Source organism: Natrix helvetica, assembly GCF_964273705.1.
Source record: "Natrix helvetica genome assembly, chromosome: 1".
Lineage (NCBI taxonomy): Eukaryota > Metazoa > Chordata > Lepidosauria > Squamata > Natricidae > Natrix > Natrix helvetica.
Window position 1 is genome coordinate 258,213,290 of NC_138548.1, and position 20,201 is coordinate 258,233,490.

General features: G+C 48.0%; 1 protein-coding gene across 8 annotated transcripts in view; it reads left to right on the plus strand.

Moving 5' to 3' along the window:
* BRD4 (bromodomain containing 4) overlaps window positions 1–20,201 on the plus strand; it is a 104,234-nt gene that overhangs the window by 35,927 nt on the left and 48,106 nt on the right. For 4 of the 8 annotated variants that reach the window (XM_081970186.1, XM_081970188.1, XM_081970187.1 and 1 more), the window contains exon 3: window positions 4,161–4,267. The exons of the other annotated variants lie outside the window; for them this stretch is intronic. In XM_081970186.1, coding sequence (XP_081826312.1) covers window positions 4,179–4,267 — 89 coding nt within the window. In that variant the 5' untranslated portion in view covers window positions 4,161–4,178. The remainder of the gene's footprint in view (window positions 1–4,160; window positions 4,268–20,201) is intronic. 8 annotated transcript variants of the gene reach the window in all.

Genomic DNA, 20,201 nt, shown 5'->3' on the forward strand with positions numbered 1-20,201 from the left:
ATGGATACACCTTTAAATGAAGTGCACTTGTTCTTGTTTAACAATTACAGTACCTCCGTTAGCAACTATTTGCAAATATGATGGTAATCAAGTATTAATTTTGCAACCAGCGTGTGCAAAATGGTCATGCATATGACAATAATGCACAGCAAAGTAATGCTGGCATATAAGACAACTTTTATCTATATGATATTTGTACCCTTATTTGCTTGATGTCTTTCTTCTTTGGTAATGCTTAACTGGTCAAAAACTTCTGCATTTGATGAAAGTTTCCGTTGAGAAAAGTAATAGGAAATAACATATCCAGATCTCCTTAATATTTTCATCTGGACTCAAATGCAATACTTTGGAAAAAAATTATTTAGCTTTTGTAGCACTTCTTGCTTAGGGCTGAATTATCAGAGGTTTTTGTAAAAGTTGCATAATGTACAGTAAATCAGGATTATTTTGTTTATTTGTTCATGTCTGCAAACAGAGCAGACCTGCAGGGAGAGATGGGCATGTTGAGGCTGGGAGCCACGCGAGCTGGAGGCAGAACAAGTGCTCACGCAACCTCTCTTTCCAGCCAGGTAGAGCGCCACGCGGCTTAGCGCCTTTGGGATATTACTGGGTCGATGAGTGGCGCTCTGCCCGGCTGGAAAGGGGGATTGCCGGGCGGCTGCTAATGAGCGTGGTCACCTCATGGCGGCTTTGTTGCGCTGCTGCAATAGCGCAACACAGCCGTTTGCCTCTGAGGCTGTGCCTGGCTCTTCGGGCGCCCGCTTGCAAGAGAGCAGCTACCCGGCAACCCCAAACCAATAAGCCCCCCCCCCCCGATAATAAGGCGTCAAAAGAAAATAAGACCCTGTCTTATTTTGGGGGAAACACGGTATGAATATCTGGTTCCAGATTATAGAGGCCCCCTCCACCCATCCATGTGGCATAGTTTCAGTCCTCTGATGGAATTACCACTTGAAGCAGCAAAATAGATAAATGGTGCAGAAAGATTAGCTTGCAAAGTTTCCTTCAAAATATCTACAATTCCTTTCTACTTGCCATCTCATTAACAAGGGGATGCTGGGAACTTGTATATTGTGTGAGTCATCTATTTTCTCTTTCCTTACTACAGTCCAATTAAAGGCAGCGACAGGACTGCAGGAGGGAATCAACTGGGCAGGAGCATTTGCCTGATCATAGTATAAACTGGCAACAAACTTGACTGAACTGGAACATCTTCTAAATAACTACACTAACCAGAAATACACATAAACATAGGCATTCTATTGTGATATGATGCGCATCATAATATGCATCATAATATGCTACTTAATACACGTAGACCTCTATTTACAACCACAATTGAGCCCAAATTTTCTGTTACTACCGTGTTTTCCTGAAAATATGACATGTCCTGATAATAAGGCCATGCCACATTTTTCTGCTGGGAAAAAATATAAGCTCTCCCACTCAAATAAGCCCCCTGGACAACACCCCCCCTCCGGCCAGGCAGAGCGCCGCTCATCAACCTAGTGGTATCCTGAAAGTGCCAAGCCACGGGAATCGGGGGGGGGGGAGAAGGTGATCGCGTTGCTCGGTGCCTTCGGGATACAGGCACTCACGTGGCTTGGCAATACCTGTAGGTCAGTGAATGGCGCTGTCCCCGGCTGTAAAGGGGGTTTGCTGGGTGGCTGCTCGTGAGCGTGGTCACTTCATGGCTGCTGTGTTGCGCTGCTGCGACAGCGCAACACAGCCATTTGCCCCTGAGGCTGTACCAGGCTCTTTGGGAGCTCGCAGAGCAGCTGCCCGGCAACCCCAAAACAATAAGCCCTCCCCTGATATTAAGGCCCAAGGCATATTTTGTGGGTCAAAAGAAAATAAGACCCTGTCTTATTTTCGGAGAAGCACAGTAAGTCAGACATTTGTAAGTGAATTTTGCCCCATTTTACGACCTTTCTTGCCAGTTAAATGTAATACCAATTGTACTAGTTAAGTTAGTGACGTTGTTAAGTGATTCTGGCTTTCCAGTTGTCTTTGCTTGTCAGAAAGTCATAAAAAGTGGTCATATGACCGAGGACTCTGCAAGCCTCACAAATATGAGTAAGTTGCCAAATGGCCGAATTCTGATCATGTGACCATGGTGAGACTACAACTGTTGTATGAAAAACTTTTCAGTCCTGTTGTAACTTTGAACTGTCACTATACACACTTTTGTAAGCTGAAGACTATCTTTACTGTTGTCATGTCTGCAAACCTCTCTTTCCAGCCGGGCAGAGCGCCATGCGGCTTAGCGCCTTTGGGATATTACTGGATCGGCGAGTGGCGCTCTGCCAAACTGGAAAGGGGTGTTGCCGGGCGGCTCCCCCCCCCCAGCTCTTCTGGCTTTGTGCCTTCGGGATATTGCTAGGTTGGTGAGTGGTGCTCTGCCTGGCTGGAGGGGGGGGTTGTCCAGGGGGCTTATTATTGGGGGAGGGTCTATATTTTTGCCCACAGGAAAAATATGGCATGCCTTATTATCAGGACATGTCGTAATTTCGGGAAGAAACAGTAGTATCAACAATTTATAGTTTTTCTTCATCTGTGGAAGGGAGAGCTATTTGGCCACCTCCTGTGCGCTGCTTGGAGAGTCCAAGCATGGGTTAACTTCTGTCTATCTGCCCAGAGACTGAGTATAAATTCTTTCGCCATGCCTCCTGCTCTCTAGTTTTCATCTCAGTCTATCCCAGTAAGGACGTATCCAAAGAATTCTCAATGGAGATGGAGATACCATCCAGGCATGGGTTAGCACTGTCCGCTCTGAGTCTGATTAATAATTAATACCCTTTATAACCCGCCCCTGTGGGTAGCTTCACCCAGCTTTCGACTCAGTCCACTCTGAGGATGGTTGTGTTATTGCTCTAGTATGTTTTGTCTTCACCTCAATTTATTCAAAATTATCTCAAAATTGCAGTAAACCTTCTGTGAGTACAGCTGATATATCTTATCATAAAGGTCTAATATCTCCGGCGGTCCTTCTGGCCGTGTTGGGCGACAAAGGCCTAGGCCTGTCAGACTCACGCCTCGCTGAGGCACCAGCTTCGGGTCTATTGGTGGGGGAAGAACGGAGTTTTATCAGCCTCAGACGATCATTGGCAGTAACGAGTGACCTGTTTCCCCACCGTCTTCTTTGATGGCCGCTGCTGTAGCGATAGCTACGAGACTTTTCTGCATGCGTGGACCACGCTGTCTTCTGTCAAGCGTTTTGAGCCATGGCTGCTCACGAGAAGACGAACAGAGGTGTGTACAGCTCGATCCCTCTCCTCTGGATCCCTTGCAGTCGCGCTGCGCGATAGGGCTTATCAGCCTGATTGTGCTGTTGGAGGAGCACCAAAGCAAGCGCACAATATGCCTTCGCCCAGGCAGTCCTTTGCGCCGCTTCTGAGGCTTCTGAGAGCAACGGGAAATTGAAAAGGGTGCAAAGTGCCATTTTTGACTGCAGCCAGGCGGCAGAGAGAGAGAGGCACCATTTTGTTCTCTGCACCCCAAGGCACAATGGGAGACGGTCGGAAAGGACGGGAAATGCCATTTTAAGCAGCAAGAGACGTGCGGCCGTCATTTTGTCAAGCACTCAGAATCTCCCCACAATGGCGGACAGCAGCATGTCTGTGCCATTCCCTGACGTTGTCAGGGACCACCAGGAAGCTAGTCCAGGTTTCATAGCAACAGCACAGGCTCCCTTCTCTCCAGCAAGACCATCTACCTCTCAGGTTGGTGAGGGAATCAGAGCCCACAATAAGGCTTCCAAGGCCAGCAAGACCTCTAAGCTGCAAAAGAGCTTGAAGGCGACTGCTAAGGTCAAACATACCAATCCTGACATCTAGTAACAATCAGTCTCGAGGGAACGGGCAGGCTTTGATCTTTCCCTCACAATTCAAGCTCTCTGGTCACATGGGTTCTCCATCAATGCAACCCTAACCCTTCTGCTGTGTGTGGTTTGGGCAAAACCACCTCAGCTGCTGGGTTGCCAGTGGACTGTCACCATCGCCGACCGCCAATTTGGTTGGGTAGCCTTGGTGTTGGTTCTGAACTTCGGACCACGTTGCAGACATAGCAGCAGGCTTTTCCCTTGCAATGAGAGCGGCAAATTCTTTTTCCTTTGTGCGCTTTTGGCTGCCAGATTGTCGCTCACCTGTTTTCCCTTGCAGATCGCCACGTGTGAGTGCATGGATCCTGTTCGGGTTGCTGAGTGGATCGCCACCACCTTTTATCACCGCAGCAGCGTCGGATTCTTGGCCAACACTGGTCATACTCTGTGAGTTACAGATCTGCTTTGGCGCAGATCTTTGCCGTTGGTGGTTTGCACTCTTTTTCTTTATTGCAGTCAGCCCACTGATTAACCTGAGTGCCGCGGAGCTATTGAGGTTTGTGCGATTTTAGTATCCATTTTTGCAGCCATCAGTGAGTGGTCTTCGACCTCCAGGACCTCTCTTTCTGCGGACTCTGTCCCCTGACAGTTGGCGCAGGACCCTTCTGGACTTTAAGACGTGCTGTATTCAGCCACTTTTCCCTCGTAGTCAGATAGTGAAACAGTTGGACTTATTCCAGGATTACAGAGAGAGACCTAGCAGGGAACAGCGACCAGGCGGAGTCCTCAATTAGCCACCAATGCAGGCCTGGCCTTAGGAAGGCTAGCGCTTCAGTGAGAGAGGCCTTGAGGGGAGTTAGGCCACAACATTCCCCCATTAGGAAGGGAGCCAGGGGCCCAGACAAGGATCCTGCTAGACACCAGAGGGCGTTAGAGAAACAATTTGCTCAGGTGCAGATACAGATCTCAGCTGGAGGCCAAGGTAACAGCCTACCTGGAGAGGTGAATATGGAAGTTCTCTTGCAACTGGAACATTCTCCCCCCATTTTAGAGAAGGAACATCAAGATTTGTCTCTATATGGCACCACAGGAGCCCTAGGTTCCCCAGCTCCCTCCATTGAGGAGGAGTTTGCACCCTTTGACTGCAATGTCCCTGCAGATAGGGAGGCAACGGGCCCAATCAGACGGTCACCCCAGAGGCCATGTTCACATCCACTGCAGCAGCGTTCCGTCCAGTGGAAGACCAGGGACTTGCCTTTTCTGAGGAGATGTGCAATGTCATCTCTCAGGCCATTTCCCAATGAATCGCTCAGGGGCTCCAACAAAGGAACCAACGTCCTGTCAGACTCACTCCCAAACGGCTACTTCCACAGGGCCTTAGTGATAGGGCGCTTCTATAGCGGACCTTTGTCCCCTCGTCCCTCCTTAGGCAGTGAGGAATCCATGTGGGGGTAGGAAGACCAGGCTGACCAAGACCTATCGGAGGACAAAGGTCTTACTCCGGACAAGCCTGCCTTCACGGGGCTCTTTAAGCCAGGCTTGTTCAAGTCTCTTTTGTACAAGGCTAAAACCACCACTCATGGTGTCTGGGTCACCCCTGAACAGATAACCACGGATCTTCAGGATCCCATTGAGGGACTATTTAATGAACCTGTTCAGCACAGCAGATTATTCCATCTCCTAAGCTGTTTGAAGACGTGATCCAGCTTCAGTGGTCGCAGCCCAGCTCCCTAGCAGCCCCCAGTGACAGTGATAAGAAGCTCTATACAGTCAATCCTAGCCTAGAAGAGCTTCTGCAGTTGCCCTCTGTAGATGCTCCTGTGGCATCTCTGACTTCAGTATCTATTCTCCCTTCAGATCTGATGGAGGGTTTGAAGGCAGAGGATAAGAAGGAAGAAAAATCATTCCATAAAACACATCAGACAGCTGCCTGGGCCATCAAGGTGACCACTGCTGCCTCATTTTTCAATAGTTTCCCTTCTCTGGCTTCGCCAAATGCAGGCTAGGTTGCTCCCAGAGGATACCAGACTGTTCCAGGACATTAGCAAGTTGATAGCTGCAGCTGAGTTTTCTGCAGATGCTACTCTTAAGTTCACATCCAGGGCCCTAGCGTCCGTTACTTCGCGTCGCCTTCGGTGGTTCACCATTGGCACGCGGACATGAGGTCAAAATGCTCATGTCTGCTCCCTTCAAGGGAGGTAACCTCTTTGGGGACTCATTTGATCCCATTCCAATCGAGACCAAGGAAAAGAGGAAGGTTTTGCCCTACATGAACAGAAGGGTGGAGCGCAGAACTCCAACTTACTTTTGTAGGCAATCCTTTTGGGTACCTGACACAAATATCAATGTCCCTTCATTTCAATGATCCTACCTCCAAGGAACTGATCGTCCTCAGAACCGACAGCCATTTTGAGACAGAGGCAGGCAGGAGCCTGCCACAAGACAGCCATTTCATGGATGGTCAGGCAACAGACCCTTCCATAGAAATCAGTGACCACCAACAGTCTCCTCTCATTGGAGGGCAGTTACAGCTTTTCGCCGCCCAATGGGAGATGATCACCACAAATGTGTGGGATTTACATAAAGCTGGGTCTTACCTTGGAGTTCAACTCCTTGCCCTCAAGGCACTTTTTCCGTTGTCCCACCCCCACCTGGCTTTCCAAAAACGGCGTCATGGAAACCAAAATTCGGCATCTGCTAGAGATCAGGGCCATAAAACCAATCCCTGTAGAGCAGGACAGGAGGGGCTTCTACTCCATCCTCTTTCTAGTTCCACAGAATTCGGTGTGAGTGTGTGTAGAGCAATCCTAGATCTGAAAAAGCTCAACGTTCACCTGGCGTACAAACGTTTCAAAATGCAATTCCTTTAAACAATCCTGGAATGCATTCGAGAGAGCAACCTCTTGACATCAATAGATCTAAAATGTTAGCTCTATTGTTCCAATTCACCTGTCCCAAAGAAGGTTCCTGAGGTTCTACTACGCAGGGCACCATTATCAATACAAGGCCCTGCTGTTCGGCCTGTCATCAGGCCCCAAGACGTTCACTAAATTGTTAGCCGCAGTGGCAGCTCACCTCAGGGCAAGGCCAGTAAGATTTCAATACTACTTGGATGACATCATCATCCAGTCATCGTCCCTACCACAAGCATCACAAGACCTCCCGGATTACAATGCAAACACTCCAAGCCCACGGTTTCTCCGTAAACCTGGAGAAAAGTCATCTGACTTCCACCACCAGACTGCTCCACCTGGGAGCAGTGATAAACACCTTGGGCTGCAAGGTTTTTCTCTCCTTGGAACGTAAGTATCAGAACTCTTGTGACCCTAGTTCGGAGGTCACAAACTGTGACAGTGATCCTTCTTTCTCACCTTCTGGGGAAGATGATCTTGTGTATCGCAGTAGTTCTTTGGCCACACGCAAGAACCCTCCAGTGGTTCCTCCTACCACAGCAGAGAGCCAGCACTAGCAGCTCCATCGCAACAGTTCGTGTTCCACCAAAGGTCATCCGCTCCCTCAGATGGTGGCAGTCTCTGGCTATGAAGAAGGGCTGCCTCTTCAAAGCGCCCAACCACCTGGTCATCACATCAGATGCCAGCCTATTCAACCAGGGTGCCCATCTACAGACTCGGGTAACTCAGGGCAGGTGGTCCTCAGAGGACCTGTCACCCAACATTGATTGGCTGGAACTGAGGGCAGCGCGGTTGGCTCTTCGCCACTCCCAGAAGGAGATACAAGATCGCCATGTTCTTTTATTGACAGACAATGTAGCAACCAAAGCTCATGTCAATCATCAAGGGGGCACTTGATCCAAGTCCCTCATGGAGGAGGCAGAGGCCCTAGGACTGTGGGCAGAGAAGCATGTCAGATCTGTGAGAGCAGAGCACATCTCTGGAGTAGATAATACCCAAGCGGATTGGCTGAGCAGGACCACCATTAATCACTCAGAGTGGTGCCTGCATCCGGACCTTTTCCAGCAGCTGTTGTTGAGGTTCGGCCAACCAATAGTCAACCTATTTGCGTGGCCGGAGAACACCCATCTTCCCTGGATTTTTTCCAGGTTCCAGTCACCCAGAGCAGAGGGTGTCAATGGCCCCTGCTGCCCTTGGTCTTAGGGTCTCCTGTACACCTTTCTGCCGCTCCCTCTTCTCCCCAGGGTGATCAGAAAGATCTCAGCACAGGGAGTAGAAGTTCTTCTAATCGCTCCCCATTGGCCCAGGCAGTCCTGATATGCCGACCTCATCAGCCTATCGGTGGCAAGGCCCTGGAGAATAACAAAGGACAAGGTCTCTCTCAGCCAGGGGGTCTTATTCCATCCAGAACATCAGTGGCTCCAGTTGACTGTCTGGCAGTTGAGAGGGACCTCTGAGGAAGGACGGTTTCTCTGGCAAGGTCATCCAAACGATCCAAGCTTCCAGACGACCTTTTACCATTAGGATCTATGACGCGACTTGGTCTGCCTTCTGTCAGTGGTGTTCCAGGAAGCACATCAATTCCATCAAGGCGTCAATTCCACAGGTCCTGGAATTCTTGCAGGATGATCTCGACAGAGAGTTAGCTCCCAACACCCTCCAGAGGCAAGTAGCAGCTTTGTCCATGGTACTAGCAAGTGGCAAGCACCAGTCACTTAGTCAGCACCACAGGTTGCACAGGTTGCACACTAACCTGAGGCCTCCTAAAGTCCATCGATAGCCAACCTGGGAGCTTTCCATTGTTTTACAAGCGCTCACTTCTGCTCCGTTTGAACCATTGAGATCCTCTAGCCTCCATCGTCTGATTTTTAAGACCGCCTTTCTCATAGCTATCACATCGGCCAAGAGATTTTCAGAGTTGGCGCTATCAGTAAGGGAGGACTTATGCATTATCCACCCGGATAATAAGGTCATTCTGGCAATTTGATCATGAAGTAGTCTGTAAAAATATCAATTTAATTCTGGAAGTGGTTTAATTGCATAGATATGGCCATTTACTGTTTACATCAACTGAGACTGATGCATCATCAACAGTTTTATGTTAAATTATCAGAATTATTTCAATAATTTAATTATTGTAAGGAAAAAAATTATCTTCAGAGCGAATTTTAAGTTTGTTCAACTCTTCATTTTGATTATCAATAGATGTCATTAATTGCTTTAAAAGCACATTACCAAGTTGTATCTGCATACTTCTTAGAATTGACCAAAATATAATTCAAGTTAAACACATCAGCTAAATATTTTTCAATTATTTTGCCTTTTCATAATAACAACTTATATTTATTTAATGCATATATCCTTTCTTCAACTTCATGCTGCTACTTCTGTATGCCACTCCATTATTTCATACTGCTGGTTGTAGAAATTGAGAAATCACCAATCTGAATGCCAGAATTAAACAAGTATGTACAAATAATTATCTCATTCTTAAAGTAAGGTTTTCTGGAGGGGGGGATAAATGGAACACTAAGTGACAATGCAAAATATGAGGATTAATTTGGACTGGCAACTCCCCTGCAACACGAAGCAGTTGCTAAATGGAAAATTGTGTGTTTTCCATTCCCAAAGAGACAAAGTTAGTCAGATTCACACCTTTGACTTAAGTCTGCCCCCTAACCACTCTCCCACCCTTTGGAACACTTGAGTATCTGTTTACTGTCTTAAACTAAAGCAATGCAATCATATTGCATTTGGGAGCCATGGGCATGCTACGTAAATAGCTACAGTACTCTTTTGAAATCTTTTGCTCTCCAATCTCTCCACTTTGCAAGGGGGTTGGGGAGAAAAAAACCAAGCAATTTCTATAGATAATCTTTCCTTTGCTTGACTTTTCTACTGTCAGCATAAACACATGCTCTCAAAGTTTAAAAGAGCAAGTGTCTTACTCTCTTGAAATCTTGAAGAAGCTTCTTGGATGAGAAGCGAAACATCTTCAAAGAAAAATCAGAAAGTCCAGTTGCCTCTTGAAAAAGCACCTTTCAGACAACATGACCTGGATGACTGAGAATCTCCATAAAAACTTAAAATCTCTTTTCTCCAGTCTCTCTGCTCTGCAAGAGAGTGGGAAGAATCCTTTCTTTGATTCTTTCCCAACTGCCGGCATGATCACATTGCTTTAAATGCATAGAAGAGCAAATAGCTTATTTTCTTGAAATTTCTTTCTCTCAAATGTCTGTACTCTGCAGGGGTGGATCGGATACCAGGAGATTTTTAGAGAGAATCTCTCTCTTGCTTGATCTTCCATCTCCCTTGCAGAGCAGGGAGATTGGAGAATGAGTAAGCTGTTTGCTCTTCTGCACAGTGAAAGCATTGTGATCATGCTGATAGTGGGAAAAGGTCATGCAAAGGAGAGATTGTCTACAGAAATTGCTTGCTTTTTTTCTCCCCCTGCCTCTGCAGAGCAGAAAGATTGAAGAGAAAGAGATTTCAGGAGAGTAAGCTATTTTCGTAATTGCTGCAGTTCCCAGTCCCAGGCTGCCACAGAGATTTTCTCTGAGGGACTGAAGGTTGTAAATGAGCTGTACAGTTATTTTTTTCAGTACCATTGTAAGTTTAAACAGTTATTAAATGAATAGTCAGTAAAACAGAACCAACTATAAATATCTTCAAGTTAAGAAATCATGGGATATCTTTTATAAATGTTTAATGCACTCTGCATTATGTTCTACTTATACGTTCTCACAATCAGACTAGATAAGTAAGCAAAGAACTTCACCAGATTTGAAAATTGTGGCATTACATACAAAGTACTATTACTGTTCTCGTAAGATTTCGTATCTCCTTTAATGAGCAATTTCAATCAGATGTTTCCTTTACCTCATCAGTTTCACATATTGACTAGGAAGCATTTTGGCCCATTGCTCTTTACAGAACTGCATCAATTCATTGATATACTATATTTTTCAGAGTATAAGACGCACCAAGGTTTTGAAGAGGCAAATTTTTAAAAAGTAGGTAGGTAGATAGAGGGATAGAGAGGGAGAAAAGGAAAGAGAAATACAGTAGGTAGGTAGGTAGAGAGAGAGGGTAGGTAGGAAGGTAGATAAAGGGATAGAGAGATAGAGATAGAGAAATACAGTAGGTAGGTAGGGAGAGTGTGTAGGTAGGTAGGTAGAGGGATAGAGAGAGAGAAATGAGATAGAGAAATACAATAGATAGGCGGGGAGAGAGTAGGTAGGTAAGTAGGCAGGTAGAGAAAGAGAGAGAGAGAAATACAGTAGATAGGTGGGGAGAGAGGGAGAGAGTAGGTAGGTAGGTAGGTGTTTCCAGGTGTATTTATCCATGTGCTGGAGAAGGAAATCGCTGACAAACCTTAAGACTTTTTTTCTGCTGGCACAGCACTTGATCAATGTAATTCTCATCAGTTAAAGAGCTTTCCAAAAGGGGAAAAAAGTTTTGCACTCTGCAAACCTTTGAAAAACGACCCATTTTTTGCAAAAAGGCTCCTTTCCTTCAAATGAAAGGCATGAATAGCCTTGGGGGAGGCTTGCAGAGTGCTCCTGGAGGGTGGGGGGGGGATGAACAAAAGCAGCCCGTTTTTTTGCAAAAAGGCCCCTTTTTTTCAAATAAAAGGCATGAATAGCCTTGGGGGGGCTTGCAGAGTGCTCCTGGGGGGTCGGGGGGCAAAAATGAGCAAAAATCAGCCTGTTTTTTGTCAAAAAAAATTGCATGCATAGCCTTATGGAGGCTTATAGAGTGCTGCTGGGGGGGCAGGGAACGGCCCATTTTTTCTAGTAGAATCGAGGTAGGGGTTACTCATGGGTTTTGTCACAGCCTGATTGGTCCATAGACTGAGGGAAATTTCTATAATATTCCTCCATTTCCCATTGGCTCCCAGTTTCCTCTCAGTCTTTTGGTCCAAGCACTGCTTTGGCTCCTAGGTAGGAAACCTTCAAATATTGTAAAACTTGCTAAAATTCATTGATTTGATTGGATTAATTGGATATCTAACTTACTAAATTTATTTCAGCTGCGGCCCCTAGGGACAGTCGTTTGTTTCGCGCGGGATAGGAGAGCCCTTTGTGGCGCCGTGCCTCCTACACTGCGGGGCCAGGGGCCCTGTCCGATTCCTGGGCCAGCGGGGGTGACAGGCTTCAAGGCGCAGCTTTCCGGGAGCTAGATTGTGAGTTTGGCAGAAGAACAATCGAGCTGCATAATTTGAAAGGCAAACCGAGGCTTTTTTTTCCGGCGCCGGGAGTCTCCTTGCGGTGAGCAGCACTTCCATTGATCGCACTGTCTTCCTGCTGCTCCGAACTTGCCCGAACATGCTACCTTCCCGCCGCTCGAACTTGCCCTAACTCGAGTCGCGGCAGGAATCTCGTTTGTGGCGGTGTTAGAAAACATTGCCAGATTTGTATCCCTAGGTTGAGGGACCGTTGGATCCCCAGTTCCAATCTTAGTGGTCTTCCTGGCCTTGTGTAAAAGTGTCTTGAACATGACCGGTGGAAAAAGGCCAGGAAATGCTGGAGGATCAGGAGGAACTGAGTACTCATCCTCCGAAAACCCCATGTCTTGATGGATGTCCTCCCCTAAAATGGAGACTTCACTAACCATGTAGGGGGAGGGGGACCTAACGTGGTGCTGTCTGTGATGAGCCACTGCGGCCCTGCCAGATTATGATCCCTTTTCTGTCTGGGACATACCGGTGGCAATGCACCGTGTGATAGCTGTAGAAATGAGCCTCCTAATACTTTCAGGAAGGAGATCCAGGTCCTCAAGGTCATCCTGCGATGGACCCAGGACCGGAGGTTCCTGAGGAGCTATCCCTGAAGAGGTATGGTAGGACCTAGAGGGACCCTCCAAGGGATCCACATCTCCACCCCCAATGGCTCTTGGGGAGATGGAGGGCAAGGAGAAACATACTGCCTGGAAGAGACTGAAGGGGAAGATGGGCTGAAACCTCTAGGAGGTGAACCCGAGTGGAGAGATAAGGGCCTGATAGGAGATCTGGATCTGCTGGCAGAGTTGGGCCTAGTGGACTGGGCCTGCTTTTCTGCCCTGGTGATTGTTTTCTCCAGCGCCCTCTGTCGTCTAAGCTCATCCCTAGTGGTGGCTCTGGAAGGGCGTTGGTCAGCCGAGGGCTTAGAAGCCGCAGCCCTTGTTCTGAGCCTGTCTAATTGCCCTTCTCTGACTTCACTTGGAGCCTCTAATGGGGCCTGCAGGAGCTCGGATCTTATTGCTGCCATTGTAGCCACTCACGTGTCAGAGTATCAAGGCCCCTGTAGGTCCCGCCGGTGCCTGGGCCTTCAGGAGCTGTGGGCCACATTTTAGATAAGGACCTGCCGGCCTCGATCAATGGCTGCGATGCAGGAAGCGGAGAAGCCAACCACGAGGCTTCTGTAAATGGCTGCCTCCATGTGGCTGCTTCAAAATGGCCACCGGAGCCTCCGATAGCGCTGCTGAGAGCCTTAGGAATGGCCACGGCTTCCTCTCCAACCCCCCCCCCGACGCTGTTCAGGGTGTTCCCTCCCTCACGGGACCTGGAACGACGACGCCTGATGGATCTAGCTATAAAACATCTTCTCGACATTCAGGCGGTGGAAGCGGTTCCGTTGGCGGAACACGGGTTGGGCCATTGGTACCGAAGAGCTCGGGGGGGGGGGCTGGAGGGCGATTCTGGATCTCAAGTGTCTAAACCAATATGTAGTTTGCAGATGCTTCAAAATGTCGTCCCTCAGGTCCATTCTTCTGGGGATCCGTGGGGGGGATTTCTTGGCCTGATTTCTTCCTGATCCTGCCAGCCCACTGCAGGTACCTGAGGTTCTCACACAGGAACCTCCATTATCAGTACTGCGCCCTTCCTTTCGGCCTGGCCTCCGCTCCTCGTACCTTTACAAAGGTCCTCACAACATTGGCGGCTCACCTTCACTCCACCCCGGTGAGACTCCAAAGTTACCTGGACGACGTGTTAGTTCAGGCAGGGTCCCACTCTCAGGCAGTCATCAACCTCCATCTTACCATCTGGTCCCTTCAGTCCCTGGGGTTCTCCATCAACTTTCCCAAAAGTCATCTCTCCCCCTCCACGCGGATACTACACCTGGGGACAGTGATCGATTCAGTAGCGGGGGTGGTCCATCTCTCTCCAGACCGCCTGGTCAGCCTCCGAAAGCTCGCAATCAGGGTTCGCAGAAGTCGGTCAGTTTCCATCCTGAACTTGTCTCAGTTTCTTGGCAAGATAGTGTCGTGCATATGGATAGTGCCCTGGGCCCGTCTACACTCACAATCCCTCCAGTGGACTCTCATCCCCTTACAGAGGAAGCGGATGAGCAACTCCCTCCGATCCATTCGTCTCCTGGCGGACGTACGGCTGCCCCCTCCAGTGGTGGCTTTCCCCGGCTCTGAGACGGGGTTGCATATTCTGGGAACCAGACCAAGTGACAGTGACTACAGACGCGAGTTTGTTCAGTTGGGGGGCCTTGAGGGACTACAAGCTGGTGCAAGGTCATTGGACAGCCTCGGACCTCCGCCACAACATCAACTGGCTGGAGCTGAAGGTGGCCCGCCTGGACCTCTCACACTTCAAAGACTCGATCGTAGGACATCACGTACTTCTCCTGACAGACAATGTAACCACGAAAGCCCACATAAGCCATCAGGGGGTCACCAACTCCCGGAGTCTTTGGCTAGAGGCCCTGAAACTCGGTTCCTGGGCGGAGAGACATTTGTCATCACTGGTGTCAGAGCACATCTCGGGCACGTTCAACCATCGGGCCGACTGGCTGAGCCGAGCAACACTCGACAACGGCGAGTGGCAACTCCTTCCCAAGTTATTCCAGAAGATCTGCCGGCCGTTTGGCACCCCACTAGTAGACCTATTTGCTACCCAACTCAAATGCCAAGATTCTTCTCCCGCTTCCAGACCTGAACTGCGGAGGGGACAGACACCTTCAGGAGCAGATGGCCTCCTTTACGTCTTTCCCCCTATTCCCCATATCCCGGACACCTTCAGGAAGGTAGTGACAGAGAAGGCACACATCATCATGCTGGCCCCATATTGGCCCAGACAGCCCTGGTTTGCAGACCCCGTCCAGCTATCCGTCCCCCCCCCCCCCCCGTGGAGGATACCTCGAGAGGAAATCGCCTTGTGCCCGGGGGCTCTCATCCACCCGGAGCCCCAGTGGCTCCACTTGACCGCCTGGCACTTAAGCAGCATCTCTTGATGCTTGAGGAGCACTAACCTGTCCTCCAAGGTCATAGCAACCATCGAGGCCTCGATGCACCTGTCAACCACTCGGATCTACAACTCCACGTGGTCGGCGTTTGTCAAATGGTGCTATCCACTTGGTATCTGTCCAACCAAAGCCTCGGTGGCTCAGATTCTCGAATTCCTACAGAAGGGATTAGATGGGGGCCTCTCCCACCTTGCATTGCCAAGTGGCTGCATTGTCCTCTGTTCTCGGGTGGGAGGGTAATTCCACTCTCTCTCACCTCCCCCTGATGAAGCGGTTCCTAAAGGGGGTGGCAAATCTCAGGCCTCCCCAAGTACATAGATTTCCCACTTGGGACCTACCCCTTGTCCTCAGGGCCTTAATGGGAGTTCCATTTGAACCCTTGCGAACAGTCCACCTTAGATTGTTGTCCCTGAAGGTGGCCTTTTTGGTCGCAGTGACGTCGACCAGACACATATCGGAACTGCATCCATTGACCCTATCCTGATCAAGGATAAGAATAAGTGCAAGGTCTTCCCCTCCACGACTAAGCACTCTGACCTGGCGCCCTACCCCAGGAGGTCCTCATACCGAACTTCTGAAAGGACTTCCAACCGCCGAGGTACTCTGCAACTAGATATCCCAGGCAGGGGGATAGGAATTTTTCTAGGGACAGATACAGGCACCAACAGCCCAGTAGACGTCCTTTTCGAGGGGGTGGTGGTCATCCCTTCCACAGAAACAAGTGATTCAGGGTCGGATCACCCGATCGGCGGCCGCCTTACCTTGTTTGCAGATCGCTGGAAGCACATGACTACTGATGCATGGGTTCTTCACACAGTTGAGTTTGGGTTACAGTTAGAGTTTCGTTCCCATCCCTCGAATAGGTTCCGTCTCTTCCTTTTCTCCAGGAATCCGGCGAAACGTTCCTCATGCGCGCATTTACGATGCGACCTGGAGTTCCTTCGTAAGCTGGTGCAGGTCAGCCCAGGTAGACCCGGCCTCTGCTTCAGCGCCGCAGGTTTTAGAGTTCCTCCAGGACAGGTTGGAGAAGGGGCTGGCTCCCAATACCCTCAGGAGACAGATATCAGCCTTAGCCACAGTCATTGGGGAGGTGGTATCTAGATCCCTATCCCAACATCTGGTGCTAAAGAGATTCCTCAGAGGCGCTGCTAACCTTCGGCCTCCGGTCATCCATAGGTTTCCCACTTGGGATCTGCCCATGGTGCTCCAGGCTCTCATGGAGGCACCCTTCGAGCCTCTGAGGGAGGTATCCTTTCAGCTCCTGACTCTCAAGGTGGTGTTTCTAGTGGCCATCACCTCGGCCAGGCGGGTGTCTGAGATCAACGCTTTATCTACCAGGGCGGACTTATGCACCTTTCATGACAACAGGGTGGTATTCAGGTTAGACCCCACTTTCCTGCCCAAGGTCAATACCCCTTTCCATAGGGCTCAGGAGGTGGTGTTTCCGGACTTCTGTCCGGCACCTTCCAGAGAAAGGGAGAAGTCCTGGCACAGCCTGGACGTCCATAGGGCCCTGCGCATCTACCTCAGGCGCACGGCTGCTTTCAGGAGGCCGGAGGCGCTCTTTGTATCCTTCCAACCTTCTTCTAGGGGGCCGAAGGTATCACCCGCTACCATCAGCAGGTGGATCAGGTTAGCCATCACCAAGGCCTACGAGGCATGGGGGATTCCAGTCCCTGAAGGCATCACAGCACACTCTACCAGGAGTGCGGCTTTCTCCATAGTGAGGGGGAGGAGTATCCAGACTGGGTTAACCTTGTACTCTCATTGATTGGACTGAGTCAGATAAGCTCTTTGGGCTGCGGCCTGGGCTACCCAGGTGCCCATTGAGGATATATGCAGGGCGGCTGTTTGGGCTTCGCCTTCTCCTTCCATTAGGCACTACCGGCTGGATGCCTATGCCTCTGCGGAGGCATCCTTTGGTAGGAGGGTTCTCCAAGGTGTGTTGGACACTCGGGGGGATCAGGCCCAATGATTTCCTCCCATGGACATCTAGCTTTGGTATGTCCCACATGTGACTCCTCCCACGCCTCGCTTCAGAGACTGTCAGTTGGTCTTTCCTGAACAGCATGTCTAGAAGCGGTCGTGGGAGGAGTCATTTCCCGCCCGTACTGTTGGCAGCTGCGCAGGGGAGGCCTGAGAGAGCTTAGAAGTCGGTCAGTCAGGCCTGGGGGGGAGGGAGTTGTTGTCCCTTGTTCTTGTTCCCTTCCCTCACAGGCTCTTCTTGGACTGGACCGTCGGTTAATCTGGGGAGTCATGAGGAGGAAGCAGAGGGAGTGGCTTCAAATTTACCTCAGTCTCCGGGCAAATGGGCCGTGTTAATACCCACATGTGACTCCTCCCATGTCCGCTTCTAGACATGCAGTCCAGGTAAGACCAACTGACATTCGATGTATAAGACGCACCCAGATTTTCAGCCTCTTTTTTGAGGAAAAAGGTGCATCTTATACTCCGAAAAATATGGTATTTTAGCTGTCTTGTATGAACTGCTCTGTTCAGCTCATGCCACAGCAGCCAGTTCAACTAAGGTTAGGAGTTTTCTCTCAATCATTCCAAAATGTGAATTTTTTTCCTACTTCAGACATCCGAATTATTATTAGATTGTTGTATATACAGTATATATATATTGGCAATGTTTCAGCAAGATGTCACTTGCCATCTTCAGAAGAAACGTTGCCAAGACAATCGCAATCTTACACGGGAAAAGATCTGAATACAACAAAACCAGCATATATATATGTATGTATGTATGTATGTATGTATGTATGTATGTATGTATGTATGTATGTATGTATATGTTTTCTGAGGTTTTCGCGGGTGTTTGTATGTACGTCTTTGGTTGTTCGGGTTTTCTCCCGCGTAGAATTGGAAGTATCTTCACGACGTTTCGATGAAGTCTCATTCATCATCTTCAGGCTGGTGCTTCCGACTTGGTGCTTCCAGGAGCAATGAAGCACCAGCCTGAAGATGATGAATGAGACTTCATCGAAACGTCGTGAAGATACTTCCAATTCTACGCGGGAGAAAACCCGAACAACCAAAGACGTGCCTATGCCTCTGCGGAGGCATCCTTTGGTAGGAGGGTTCTCCAAGGTGTGTTGGACACTCGGGGGGATCAGGCCCAATGATTTCCTCCCATGGACATCTAGCTTTGGTATGTCCCACATGTGACTCCTCCCATGCCTCGCTTCAGAGACTGTCAGTTGGTCTTTCCTGAACAGCATGTCTAGAAGCGGTCGGGGGGGGGGGGGAGAGTCATTGTGAGTTGGGTTGGGCCAAGAGTTAATGACTGGTTCAAGGTCACTCAGCTGCCTTTTAGGCTTAAGAGAAGCTTACAATCAACAGTTTCCTGGTTTTTAGGCCAGCATCTTAGCCACTACAGTAGCTGTCTATTGTTTTTCCTTTGCTTTGTTCTCTTTCTCAGTTCTGCATGGTTTATTTATGTTACTAGACAACTTAGAAGTAGTCATTGAGATACAACCATCTGTTCAGTAACAATTCAGGGTTACAACCACACTGGACAAATGATAGTTACAACTTCTCAAAAAATTCCTGGTGTTGCAGTACCCCTGCATAATTTGAGTATTTGGTGATGATCCACATTTACAACCTGTTTCAGCATCCCATGGTCATGTTTTCTTCTCTGTGCTAACTGGCTCTGCTTCAGCTAAAATGCAGCACATGTGATCACTACTAACACAAGTGAGATTGCCTGTGTTTGCTGGCCGTTTCTGTGGCCCAGTTGCAATTTCCTCATGGCACTAGTGGGCTGTGGGCCATAGGTTGGGGACCCCTGCCTTAAGAGCATATTGTTGGCACTTAACATGATATGGATTGTTGTACCAGAACAGCAAACTAATGAGGATATTTCCCTTTTTCATCTCTAGTCTCCAGGATACAGTTTACCCCAGATTATTTGTAAATGTTTAAAATGCATTGTTTTTCTGGGTAAGTGTTTATATTTTTAAGCCAAACAATGAACTGTGGTAATTGTTGTTTTTGTAAAACACATCTATTTAAACCACGCCTTGTTTAACAAGTTACGCAGTTGGGTAAATGCACAAAATGCATTAACCTCCAAAGTGTTTTAGTTGAATGCCAGGCATGATCTTTAATTCATTTATTTCTGTGACTTCTTCACATGTTTAACACAACAAAAATGCATTATTTCTGGGAAGGTTTCCCCTCCCGCACACATATTGGTACTTCTAAACCATGACATGATGCAATAGAAAACAACAAAGCCATGGTTTTGCAGAACTATTAAAACATGTTCATTTCTCTTCCCCATTACCCACCTAGCTTAAGAACATTTATATGTTACTTGAGTTGCTGAATTTCTCTTGCATGTGCTGGCAATGCAGCTTTTTTTTTACTAGAGCTGGCGGGAGGCATAGGAATGTTCATAGATTAATTATTCACTTGCATTGTAAGAAACTTTTCACCCAACTATAATTACACAACTCCTACGCTGTGCTCAAACAAATCAAATCAGTTATGTTTTAATATGGTAGTACAGTTTAGTTTTCGGTGATACTTTTGTTTACAATTGAAATTGAGACCAGGAAACTTCTGGAAGATACTATTTTCAATTTTTCCTCTTGAAAAAGGAGGGGAGTTTTGTTTGTTCACTTTTAATGTTTATTAAATCTATGGTACAGTGCAGTGTTAAGGTATTTTTCAATCAAAATTCTGGAAAATCATGCCATCATTTTTGTGGTTATGATTGGAGTGTTTGCCTACCCTCCATAGTTAAACAAATCTAGTCATTAAGCTTTACTTCCAAGTAAGCACATTTGACTATACTTTATAAACTTAGTCCCCAGTTTTAGGAAGGGAGCCTTGTAATAAGATCTGTTTCATGTGATATGTTACTAGAACCCATGTTGGCTTCTAGTAATAGCTATGATTCCAGGTGTTCACAGATCCATTGCTTGATTATCTTTTCCAGAATCTTCCTAGGGATTGATGTCAAACTGATAGATCTGTTTCCTGGATCCATTTTATTCTCCGTTTTTTTTAAAGATAGGAACCACATCAGCTCTTTTCCAGACCTCTTGTAGTTCCCAGTGCTCCTGGATATTTGAAAGATATTGTTCAGTGGTTTCGGGATCACCTCTGCCATCTCTTTCAGAACTCTGGGATCTAATCCATCTGGTCCTGGTGATTTGAAGTTGTTTAAGATAGACGTGTTATTTTACCATTTTCTTGCCTATTTTAATTTATATTTCTAGT